The sequence below is a fragment of the Galleria mellonella genome, unplaced genomic scaffold (genome assembly GCF_026898425.1).
Source record: "Galleria mellonella isolate WM207_F2 unplaced genomic scaffold, CSIRO_AGI_GalMel_v1 utg132, whole genome shotgun sequence".
Lineage (NCBI taxonomy): Eukaryota > Metazoa > Arthropoda > Insecta > Lepidoptera > Pyralidae > Galleria > Galleria mellonella.
Window position 1 is genome coordinate 6,407,632 of NW_026441989.1, and position 14,210 is coordinate 6,421,841.

At 29.6% G+C, this 14,210-nt stretch overlaps 1 protein-coding gene across 2 annotated transcripts in view; it reads right to left on the reverse strand.

Annotated features, from left to right (window-relative positions):
* LOC113518403 (lachesin) overlaps positions 1–14,210 on the reverse strand; it is a 97,346-nt gene that overhangs the window by 41,157 nt on the left and 41,979 nt on the right. The window contains exon 3 of one of the 2 annotated variants that reach the window (XM_031913331.2): positions 1,019–1,125. In XM_031913331.2, coding sequence (XP_031769191.1) covers positions 1,019–1,125 — 107 coding nt within the window. Of the gene's footprint in view, positions 1–991; positions 1,126–14,210 lie in introns of both variants that reach the window. The other variant, XM_026903309.3, reaches the window with a different exon arrangement.

The window sequence follows — 14,210 nt, forward strand, 5'->3', positions numbered from 1 at the left end:
AGAAGTGCGAAGTGTGCTATAGAAGTGTGGAAGTCGGTGCATAGGTTTATCGGGTGAGATCTGTAATGGTGCATTCAGTTTCAAATAATTTAATTACAGAAAAGTAATACCGACCCTGGAGTGATAAATGATATACAATAATGAGTAGCATAATATAATATTTATAAATATAATTTATTTGAATAGGTACTAATATTAAAACTAATGGCTACTGCTTCTAAGTCAAAAAAAGGTTCAGTATCATAAAAAAAATATTCAATGCTAATATTAATAAGAATATGACTAATATTGAATATTACATGATTTTTATGTTTACTACATTTTAAACTTATTAATTTTTTCATAAATAGTTCTTGTTACTATTTTATGAGATAATGATGATGATTATACTTATATACTCCAGGGCTTTGTTTACGATACAAAAATAGTTTTTTTTATTAATATTACCGGATTTACTCGTGTAGTTAACTTTAATAAATTAAAATGTCAATATTTTATAATTTTTGTAGTAGTTGTTTGTTAAAGTTAAAAGAAATTGTAAATACATACTAATATCAATTTTCTCTAATATCAAATAAAAAATACAATTTAGAAAAAAATATTTATTAAAAAAATAAATTGTTGTGTATGTAATTTCCGATAAAAAATATTTATTTAAATGTTACAAGTTTGTTTTTGTATTAATTTTTAACGTGAATGTTTAAAAGTAAATAAATTAATGTGGTCGTAAGTTCAGTTCAGGGCATTATTTAATGTAATTTATTATTTATAATCACAAAATAAGTGATAAGTCATTTTATCAAGTTATAGTTTATCAATTATAATATTTCATTTTTTATTTTATAATTTATTACGTATAATTAAACAGATTACGGTTAAAATTTGGGAGGTTAAATTAATTTTAAGTCATTATAGATCTCAACCCAGAGGTGCACAGTGAGGGTGCTCCACTATCAAGTGGCTAGCTGTAACGAGTCAGTTTGATACACACCCTGGCAGTGGCGGAATCGCCACTCACCCTGTAACCACCAAGGTTGTTCACCACACATGTGAACATTGCGTCCCGACCCTGGGCAATGGTCACGTTCTCCAAGGGGTACAGGAAATCCGGTTCCAGACCTAGAGCTGTGAACAAAGGAAAAATATATAAAATACTCAAAATATAACAATTGGGATGAAATATTTAATTAAAAAAATTGTAACAAAAGTCTTTAAGCATTATATTTATCTTAATACTTCTTGCTACTGAGTGAAATCAGTCGTAATTTGAATAATGTGAAATTAAAGTCTTTTTAAACATTATTTTTAATAATCTCATATACCTAAAGCTAATAGGAATACCATTGGAAATCGATATCTTCGTACTAAAGCGAATAAAAAGCGATTTGATGATATTCGATTTCTTTATATTCACAAGGGCCTACGCGCATCGAACGCGATATCGCACGGTTAACTGAAGCGATAAGTGATTTTCGCCCCCGACGCCGACACCACGTCTACGATTGCGATTTGCATAAATGGCGAGAAGGGAAGTTTGGCAACGACTCGAAAATATTCCAACGAGGTAATACTACTAAAACAATATTACAAATCTGAACGAATTAAAATGATTCGATGAGATAATCGAATAACAGAAACTGTAATATCGTGCCGTCATGTTTTCAACATGCCATTTTGGCGAATAGTATGGTACAGGAATATGCACAAATTAATGTTGATGTGAATTAGATAAATTAGGTAGATGAAATGATATTATCCTCAGGGGTTAGTCAATATTGTGTTTTTGTATTAGTGAAATATAATGGCATTTGGATAAGTATTTTACGATGATAACTAGTACAACAACTAATAATAACCGTAAGAATAGATTGGTGGAAATGCTTTTCTATAATTGATTTAATTTTAGAACTTAATATTTCGCACTTAACGATACATGAATATCCTAAATCGAAATTCATAAAGTATAATTCTTGAAAGCAACGTTCACCTCGAAAAACATAAATTATGTTTCATCAATTATATAAATATAGCTTCAAACAGTTACCTTTTTGTTTTAGCCCGGTTATTGTTTGTTTATCTATCATTCTGATATTTAAACAATGCAGGTGGATATTGTATTGGTACAGCAGCTTATTTTTTTTATTTATGTTTCATTTTTATAGGTATTTTAATACGTACAACAATATATGTATTAGATATAATAGAAATGTATATTTTTTTACCCGTTTGGACTTATTTATAAACATTTAGTAGCACATTCTTCATTTAATTAGACTTATTCTTTCTTTATTCTTTATAGTACACAAAATATAATGTTAACCACAATTCATTTAAAACATAATGTACAAAAGCGAGCTTATCTCTAATAAGAGATTTCTTCCAGCAAACCTTTTCATGTAAATAGGATGTTATTTTAAAAATAAAAAAAGACAGTCATACGATTTGCCTACATTGTATAAACACATTCATTTCATATCATCACAGACTTAAATTTTATTATCTACTGGATTGGTGCTGTGAATGATTTTATATAGCTTTAAATTAATGGTTCCCTTCTCGGTGGTAAAATAAGGTATTGCTTGAGAAATAAATTATGACATCTTTTATTAACCTTCGATTTAAGATATTCTTTATTTTAGTTTTTAGTATTTTTATATGTCCTCAAAGTGTATACGAGTACGTATGACAGTTTCACAAATTTTGATGATAGCTAAGCTTTCTACGAGTTTTTGGAGCTCACTATTGTACTGTTATCATAACCGCTGCCAATTTCGGAAATAGCGGAACTGCCGGGACCGGGAGCCCTTTTTATGTTTGTTATTTGCAAGAGTATTGTTATACTTAGAACTTTTGGAGGTGAGTTGGCAACTACAGTACAGTATTTTAGAATTTGAAAAGATGTATTTTTCCTGGTATTGTAATTTGTATTTTTTGCGGTAATTTATTTTCTTTTTTTACCACATTTTTTTTCCTTACATTATATTATTATTACCTCGATAAATAATATTATAATTTACGCGCTATCTAGTCCCAAACTAATCAGAGTTTTTATTTGTGTATATTAATAGAAATACATATATAATATATATAATAGATAGTATAGTAAATAGCCTGATCCTCCTAATAACCCCCACACATTCACAAAAATAATACCCATTGCAATTTTTTATTTTAACTATTTATATCACACTGTTTTGTCACTTTCGTTTGAATTGAGTATTTAGCACGAAAGAAAGAAAGAAAAACACTTTATTAGCAAAAATTGGTATTTATGAAAAAGAGGTTAGTCTTTATCAATTACTTAGAAGCGAAAGACAATTACTTACAAGCGAAGACAAATTTTGGAACGTAAACTGCATAATCAAGGGCATTTTGACTCACAAGTCACAACATAGTTCCACATAAAAATGTGTCTGTTAGCTTGAACATAAGCATTGTCCGGGCGAATCGCTCGAGGCGTCAATATTCTACGTGACCAGCTCTTTCTGTCGCTTTCAAGGAAACATGTGTCGGAAGTGAGGACTATCTATTTGCTCGCAGAATTGCGATCGCACTACTAAATTATTTGTATGTAACTACAAACACCCGTAGTCACCGATTGCATCTGCATTTACCCATTCGCCAGTCGATCCGGACGCATTATCATGACGTGTTTACGAAATCGTCAATACACGAACCGTGCAAATTACGGAATATATTAAAATTGTTTGCCCGCTGTGTTGATGATTTTATTATTGCTTACTTTAATTAAAAATGTCGGACGTTAATATTAACGTCATGCTTTTACCCAATATATGGCTGTAATTGCTTTTATTTTTATAATAAAAGTGGGTAAGTTTATCATCATATCAGCCGTTAACTGTCCACTGCTGAACATAAGTCTTCCCTATAAGAGAAATTTTGCCAGTAGCTAAACCCGCCTGCCAATCGTAGCAAACGTTTGGCAAGCGAATTGGTAACCGCAGTTAGGCTTTTCGTAATGTTTTAAGAGGGACGTCGCTGTCCATCTCTTTAGCTTTAAATTCCTTTATTTGCCTCTTATGACATCCACGGGAAAAGAAGTGGTCTTTTCTATGCCGAACATTTTTTTTTTTATACAACTTATAATGCCAAACAAGCTGACGGCCCATCTGATGAAAAGTGGTAACCGTCGCCTATAGACATGAGCAGTACCATGGACATAACAGAGTATACTGTTTCGCCCATGATACCCCCCATGCGTTGCCATTCCTGAGGACTCAGATGTTATTCCTCTGTACCCTGTAAATTCACGCCATATCCTACCCTTCAAACCGAAATAGCCATGCAAACACAACTGCTTCATGGTAGAAACACGAATGGGACAGAAGTACCCAAGCAATCGACTTTTGTACAAAGTCTCCCTCTGGTAACATGACGGGAAAGTCAATACGAACTCGTATATCTCTTTTATCGTAGGTCTAACCATAACAGCTCATGATGGGAGATGCCTATTATAATTATGAACATTTCAGTTAGTGCAATGATAATAATCTAACACCTAATCAATAAAAGACAGCGCTCGACTTATGTTTGATATAAAAATATCACCAGTATTGTGTATGTTTATAAACAGTAGACAGGTATCATGGGCGAAACAGTATACTCTGTTATGTCCATGGTACTGCTTATGTCTATAGGCGACGGTTACCACTTTCCATCAGGTGGGCCGTCAGCTTGTTTGCCATTCTAAGTTGCATAAAAAAAAATTGCTACTGACTATTCCAACTGGGCTTTTATTATCATTATTATTATATCAGCCATTAATTGTTCACTGGTGAACATAGGCCTTCTCCATAAGAGGAGTTTTTTCAATAATTGCCATATTTGGCAGATGGATTGGGAACCGCAGTTACGGTTTGGTGATATTTTAAGAGGGAAGCTGCTGTCCATTTCTCGTTTATTAAGTTCCCATAGTCACCTTTTATGACACCCACGGGAATTAGATCTGGGATTACTTTTATGAAATTATATTGTTGAATAACAATGTCGTATCATTGCTGTCTTGAATGTTCCTATTGTAGATTTTGAAATAATTGTGACAGTGACTGCTGTAATTGACCCAATGTAGATTTTTCTTTATTAATAAGATATGTAACTAGTGATATTAATTTTCTATACGATTTTGTAAATAATTTAATATCAATATAACATATCTCAGTAATCTATAAGAAGGTTCTGACCTGACTTTGCACGGAGAGAATACGCGAACAATTAACAAACATGGTTTCGTACTCTGTGGAGATAGAAAGTTAGTACATTGGTACATGTGTGCTGTATTTATAACGAAGTTGTGTACTCTAGTATACCTGAGGAGTTCTAGGAACATAATCGAAGTAGAAAAATTCGTTTTTAAAGAAAATATTTTAACTTGAATAAAAATAATATTGAGCCCTGGTGAATATAAAATCTTTAATAAAATATAGAATCAAATATTTTGATCTGAAAGTTCAGCGTATCTATCTGTATATACAAAAATAAAAAATAAAATTATTACACTTAAAATAAAAAGGATTTTAAAAAGTATCGAACATGCACTTCACTTAAAATACATTAAAGTGTTGATTATATATGAATTATTTACCGATCATGAACCACGATATCGACGAATACCGTGTTCAAGCAATCATAGAATTGAGAATCCCTAGTCAACCGCTTCATTTGCAATTTAGTTCACTGATTTTCGGTCTGGAGCACTGGACTGGACTTCCCTCGGCGTAGACTGAATTATACCCATTGTTGTTTTGGCTAGGATCGAAGAGGTGAGTAAATGGTGTTTCGTAACTTTGAAAGCCATAAATAGGTAGGTATGTAGGTTTCATCAGGCGAGCCTTCATCTTGTTTGCTTTTACACCAAGTTTGCATAAAAACTCATAATTTAAAGAGTTTAATGTTTGGTACGGAATGGTCACACAATCATACGTCGAAAAAGATGAAGTTGTCGTGTTGAAGGTGACAGTTTATTTCTGAGAGTTCGAAAGTTCTTCTGAATACAAGTTTTTATTTATTTTTATAATTTAACAAAGTAAAGATAATTTTAATTAGTTGTTAATTTTTTTCGTTAAGTAATATATGTAAGGTAATATTACAAAATTTATATTTCTTTCAATAATACATTTATTTTTTATAACTAATATGATATAATATATACAAAGATATTTAGTGAATAATATAATTGTAAATAGTTTTTATTGAATAATAAAAACAATAAAATGTATCTATTATTTTATTATAGATTAAATAAAAAATAAAATACATAATACACTGTATGACGCAGATAGGCGCCCTCGGAACCCATCTTCTATTTGAGTGGGAATTTCGGTCCTGCTTTCTTAGTGAATTCTCACATCATAAAAAAAAACCTACACTCTTTCACCTTTCTAAAGTAGCGGTTTGCATTGTGTGTTGATAGGTCAGTCATTTAATCGGAGAGGCAAGTTCTTTTTATTTTTTTCAAAGCAGCTTATTTTCAGTATAAACCTAACACATATTCGTATTTCTGTCAAATTACAAAAGAAAATAATCAGCAATATGTATTAACTATGTTAATTTACTTACACAATAAGTCTTAATCTGATTATATATACAATAGAAAAGTAAGAGTTTTGTGTTGTAACAAAACTTGAACAGTTTTGTGCTATTCTACTTTTTTCTATTTCTAATTTCTACTTTGAAAGGTATTAGATTCATTGAAATTATTTCATAGATAAAGATGGCCATAATATGAACTAATTACTTGATATGATATATCAAGTAATTAGAAATAAAACTATGTCTATATTGTAACAATATCAAAATAAGCAACTTATTACTATACACTATATATATATATATATATATATATATATATATATATATATATATATATATATATATACTATACTATACTATACTATACTATACTAAGCAACATCTACAAATACAAAGTATTAGTTCTTGTGTGTTGAAAGGAACTGGCTTACAAGGCACAGGTTACCCTAATTTGTAAGCTAGGGCAAAAAACATGTAACTGTGTAACCCTGTATTTGTTAATAAAGTTTATTATTATATTATTATATATTATATTATTAAATAACATTAAGTTTAATTTTTAAATTTTGAACAGACTTCAATTTCTGTCAGGTTCCATTGGTACCTTTAAAAAGGAGAAAGTATCTAATTCCGTGATATATATATGTATGTGTGTGTTACGCGATATCTTTACCAATTATAGACTGATTGCAATGACTATTTATGTAATCAGTCGTATCTTCTCCTGCGTTGGCCTCATTTTAATCTCGCTTTTAACAATTTCGTCCAATGTTTGATTCATGATTAGTCAAAATTTTTACATATTGATTATTAATTAATCTATATGCACTTACTATACTATAACGGTGTAAAAAATGTTACTTGTCTGTGGTATTATACAGAGTTGTCAGTTAAAAATTTTTATATCTGATTATGGGTTTTTATTTTTATCCTTATTTTTATAGTACTAAATATAAATGTGTGACAAACAAACAATATCTAGTGTAGTATTATAATTATTGTTATGGACACCTGCAATATCAGAACATCGCGCGTGCGTTGCCCATTCTGAAGAAATTTCTTTACTTCTGTTAACAAAGGCGTAGTTTAACATTATTTAAATACCGCGAGTATTTTGATACGTATGTTTCAATATCTTCGTGTAAACAAACGGAGGTTTCCGTGTGATTAGTAATTTGTGGGATATTAATCGTAAAATATTCGCATTCAACTGCCAATATAGTGTAAACTGGGCCTAAAGTAGTCTTCCCTAAAGTATATACGTACATAACTTTATTATTATTAACTGGTGGCAGTTTTCTCGTTAGTTTCACATCAAGATATAGTTTTATCAAAGTTTTACAATTTAAAAGACAAATATATTGTTGAAGGTTTAGAAGTAGTTACGCAGAAGTTGCAGAAACTTGCTGGTTGCACTCTGTACCACTAGAGACACACTTCAGATTCGTTCGCGCCAACTAGTTAAATGTTTAAATAACTTTATTTTAGCCATTGAATTTGTTGTACCATTATTGTTGTTGTTTGACTATTTAATTTATTTATTTTTATTTTTTTTTATTTTATTCAATTCGTGAATAGAAACGAATGTTGTTTGTACGGATAGTATATTAATATACAAAAATATTTGTATGGATGAGTCAGTAATATTTTTTGTTATTTATTGTTTTAAATAATATTATTTGATTTTCTTTTTAAATTTATGCTTATTATTAGAAACATTTTTATGTTAATGATTATTCTTTGTATTTAAAGAAATCTATAAAATATCGTCAGATTGCACCATAAAACAATAATTGAGTCCTATCCTGGCAAAGGCAAGGAAAAGAAACATACAAACCTACTATATTATATTAAATATGCCTTATACTTACATATGATAATGTATATAAATCTTTTATATAATAATATTGATATGTAGATAATACCATACATAACAACAGAATTCATAAATGTATAAATTAATTAAAATTAAAATACAAAAAATAATGTACAAATTTTAAAGTCTACGCAAGTGCTTCTACAGGGGGAACGCTAGTCAAAATTAAATCAATTTCAACCTAATTACATTTACAAGGGAAACCATGAATTTTCATAAACATAATTGCAGAAGAACCAAACTGTGTGAAAATTCCGAGATCGACTTGAAGCAATAAATGGGAAACAATGTTAAACAAAACCAAGTATTCTGGTTTAGGTTTCAGAGAGTTTACTCGAAATACATTCTTCAACAACATTGTTTCTAAATTAAAACAATCTCATAATTGCACATTCTCTAAGTTCTTTGATGCAGCGCTCGTGGGTATCTTAAGGGGGAGTTGCAGGGCGATAAATAAGGGGAGAAGATAGCTCGGAGCAAGTTTTGAGGCGAAGTTAAGCCGATTAAGTGTCATTTCCGCGACGGAACTAGCACTGTTCATTAAATATTTCGAGTGACTTAATTGCTGAGGTCGGACGTCTGCTTAGTTTTGAAATGTGAACAGACTCACTCCTCTTATTATGTTACATCAACTTGAGACAATCGAATGTGGTAAGAACACCGCTATTTTGGATTTTTATCTTAATTTAAAGTTGTCGTATTTATTTTATACTATTGTTAACAAGCCTTACTATTCTAATAGTAGTACATTAATCGAATCATTTCGTTGATCTGGACAATACTTATATATAGAATTATTTATAAAATATTTTACTTCTATTTTAGGCAGTCGCCTAAAACCCTAAAACCGACTGGGTAATACAGGTATTAACGTTAAAATATGAAAGTGAGTTTTTTTTTGTAATTTTTGGCACATAACCGATTAAAAATGACAAAATGCGAATGGATCCTTATATTCTGTTTACCGAATGAAATAAAATTCAGCGAGAAATGATAACAAGTACGAAATAATAAATTAATTTATCAACGTTTTCCCTAAAAATAACTACCTATTTCTTAAGGTAAACACACGGATGCACTGACCACGCGCCGGCACAAAGTCCATTACAGTCAATTCGTCTGGACGAGGCACGTGTTGAAGCTATTCTCACGGGTAAACGAATTACCTGCTCCAGATAAATAAAAGAAACAGTCGAGCTCTGGATAAAACTGAATAACAATTAGAGCCAGGCTGAAATGGAATGAAAATACTACACTGCGCTTAGTCGTTATTTTGTTTACATTGGGCATCTCTACAATGAGTGTAACTGAATAAGTTAATATACCGTAACAACCAATTATTGCTTCACTAATGGGTACGTTTTTTTTTCATACGAGGAGGTTATTTAGGTATCTACTAATACAACGCTAGCCAGGCGGCTAGATTAGAATATCTCTAGCTACTTGAGTAGTGTGTTAATAATAGTAATAATGATAATAGGAGAAAAACTCAAAATAATATAATTTCGAGTTGTTGCGTGTATTCGTATGGTGCTGTTAGGTAGGGGACTGTTGATAAAGGGTAATAGTGATTATTACTGAAATCTAACCTATCTTGACAGGATTGAATAAAAACATCTAAATACCCACAAATCGTTATAAATATTAAATTTAATTTTTTAATGTGTCCAAATAAAAATAACTGATGGAATATTTCGATTTGTTACTAATTTAATTTAGAGTATATAATTTTTACAATGTTACCTTGCCATTAAGCTCTATTGAAACAAACTCGTACGTATCTATAGTTATTTTACAATGTATGTATCTATTTATTAAGGATTGTTGTTATCTATTTATTAATGTTTGTTGTAGTATGACTTTACAGTTAAAAGATTGTCATTTATCCTGAATTTTTTGTGTGTATAATATGGTGTTGCGCAGCCAACGTTAATTGTAAATTGGAGTTTATTAATCCTTTTTGCAATCGATAGGGTTTACTACCTAATCCCATATTAATTTTGTCACGATGGATGCTGCTATTTTTCTTTAAAGAGTAAAGTCCTGTTAATTGGGGAACAAAATCTATTTTAGATATACATATATTTCTAAAATAGATTTTGTTGTAGATATATATATATATATATATATATATATATATATATATATATATATATATATATATATATATATATATATATATATATATATATATATATATATATATATTAATGTTTAATCTAACTCGTTTCATTTATGTATAAATAGTAAGTCTTATAAATAATTATAATTACTATTACGATATTATAGTAAAATAAAGGAGAAACGAACAGACTTGATTTTTTTTTTACTATTTAGAGATAGTTGTAGATAAGCATGTATTAGTCGCTAATGTTATAGAAAAAGTTAATATTAACAGGTTTATTTACCTACAGCTACAATCGCTAGCTCAAGATCGGCCAGCGAATTTCTGGGGGGCACAGCGAGTTTGCTGTACGTGATTCGTGTTAAATACATGTTTGCGGATATCAAACCAATTTTCCGCCGATTATTGTATTAACAGAGGGTTGTTCTATCTAAGGGTCCGTAATAGGGCTTTCATGAAGTTGCCGTATAATTTTTCATATCGTATTTATGAATGATAACAAAATGAGTTCAATAATGATGCATTTTTTGCGATTTTGTGTGTAACATATATGTACCTATTGTGGAAGTATTGAATATGTAAAATTCAAGATTTTACTACGCTAAACAAACAGCTACTTCATTAATAAAAAGGGACAGGAAAGAAAACTATATTTATTGATAGCAAAAATAATTATTAAAATCTTTTCAGAACTGGCGAAATTATCGCATAAAATTTTGTAGATATATTTTTGAAACCACTTAAATATCCTGAAACCTATGTTTTTCAGTACAAAAGGTAAAGAAAGTAGAATACAGCGATATTTATAATAATGTGTCAAAAATTTATTTCATATATAAATTTTTGAACCTTTTGTACTAATGCGATCACATGACTCTGCAGTTTGTATAAAGAATCAGTATTTCTTTTGCATTCATACCTTTTTTCTTAGGGAAAAGTTATTTAATTCTTTAAAGTTTAGTTGAATTTGTCCTAAGTTTTCTATTACCTATATTTAAATTTGAAAATAAAATTTCACAAAAGGATAAAATCATAAAATAATTAGCAATATAGTATATGTTAACACTGACAATCTATTTATCATGTAATACAAACATTATTCTTTGAGAGAGGAATCTCGTTGCGCATGTTATTTCAATTATACATTTATTTGAATAAATGTAGGTATAAATTAAATAAATAATACATAGATAGATACATTATTTATCGGATTAAATTAGTTTTAGTAATTATATACAAAACATAAAGTTTATCATATCACATAGTCATACAAAAATTACACAGAAATGAGTAGTATCTTTACAATAGCTAAGTGAGAAACATTAGATCTAGACAAAATTTATAACAACAGTAAACCCATTTGAAGAATTATTTTTTATTTATTTAAATACTTATTAAACTATTAGGTACAAACTGCGGACATAATTGCTATATAGCATTCTTTACCAGTTAATCTTTAGCAAAATGAAATTGCAATTATACGATGAAAAAAATTAAAGATTCATTTAGATAAACTTTACTCGCTAATTAGAAATGAGGGCATGATTTGCTTGATTGTGCATTATTTGCACTGGGTTTTTTTAGTTTATGATCTTACTTAACTCTTCTTTTCTATATTAATGGTTATAGTAGTTTATATGATTTGGATAACACAAAACAAGCAACCATATTCCATATGGTCAATTTTAGTAACATAGACACGTAATTGCGATGTGTAAATTTCGAGTTTATGTATATATTGCTATATGCAGACTGTTCGGTACGAGACAGTTTCCTGTTTGAACAAGGAAATACATTAAGACAATTCTCTGTTACTCTATGGGGATTTGCCTTGGTGTTAGGTATATTAGTATCTGAATGGTTTTAATTTATAATTTAAAATGCTGTTAATAATCTTACAAATAGGTGATCACATGACATTTGGAATTTACAAAACATCAAGATCTACCTATTTGTTTAAATTATGAATATATATTTTTTTATTGTACATTGACGACAGTAGCAGTGATTCCAATTTAAAATAATGAAACAAAAAATAATGTTATTTGAAATTTTGATATCTTTATTTAAGTTTTCTTAAGTTTTATCCTTATCTTTTAATTGTCGATAATAAAATATTAAATCATAGTTTTAAAAAATAGATTTCGTTAATTTACACACTATATAATCATAGTAAATATCTCACTCATAAAATGTGAAAGATAATAATGTATCTACTAATGTATAAGTACATTTCTAATAAAGTGTCTCCCTATATTTACTCACAGCAATTACCACTACATACCGTCCCAGTGAAATATAGGACTATAAATCCTGTCAACCCAGGAATAGTAGTTATCGTGAAGGTGTTGCTATTATGTGAAATTAAATTTATAGTAAATAATACAGTATTAAAACACAATACTTAATACTGCTACCACTAAATATCATAATGAAATCATAATTCATGTCTGTATCTATGCATTTTAAGTCATCACGAGAAAATTGTTGATTGGATTATGGCAAAATTTCATAATTATGTATGTGTTAGCCTAAATTAAACAAATGTTTATAGTATATGTATGTATTATCAGAAATTGTTTAGCAAATTATTAAATACAATTTGATTCCGCCGTTGTTGAAGTAGAATGATCGACTTATTGATAACTTTTTAGTTTAAACAAATTTAATTTTGTACAGATCATTTTGTACACTGCTTATACTATATACTTATACTATATTGTAAAATGTTCTCAGAGTATAATAAAGAATAATATTAAAAAGTATTATAGAATGTTTTGAAAAAATCTTATGGGAACAATAATCGCGTGAATACACACAAAGGGTACAGCTGATAAAAATATTATTCAGTTAAAGAAAGAAAAAATGTAAAAATTTTGTAACAGATGCGTCACTAATAGCAGCTATTCAGGCAATGTTGATACGAAGGTTGTACATATTAACTAGACATACGTATGGCGATCGGTCTGTCGGCTCACTTTTTCAATATCCCGCACCTAATGGCCGCCAGATGGCAAGTTGGCCAAAGTGATGCTATCAAAAAGCCATAGACCGCGGTTTCGTCGGTTATCGAGCACTTTGCGCTTCACTGTGACGTGGGTCAACTTATATGAAATGTTGTACAAGAGTTTACACAATTCTATTCGATTTTATATGGATCATACGTTGTATAACAGTGTTCCGGTTTCGAGTGCTTTTGTACTTCGATATCATTGGAATAATATTGGAATAGTATTTTTTTAACCATTGCGATTTTATGTATTTTTTTTCAAATAAATTTTATCATTTTAGACAGGAAAATCAAAATAACATAGCTATCTATCTCTATATCTTTGATGTGAATCGGTTTTCTATCTCATCTCATGTATGGATACCAATTTTGGAGACTTAACATTTCGGACAGTAGGTATACTCTACACAAAAAAACACATTCATTAATTCGTTGCACAGCAGAGGCCTCAAATTTTGGTTACCACGAATAGCTTTGTCGACCGACTACTACTACTACATATTTAAGATTTTAGAATACTGTTAGTAACCTGTAGTTTTGTCATTGCTTTACTCGAATGAAGATAAAAATGAAACATACTGAGAATACCCTGAACCCTGATAATTAAGGAATGTGGCATTGAATCCTGTTGGAATTAGCTATTGGAAGAT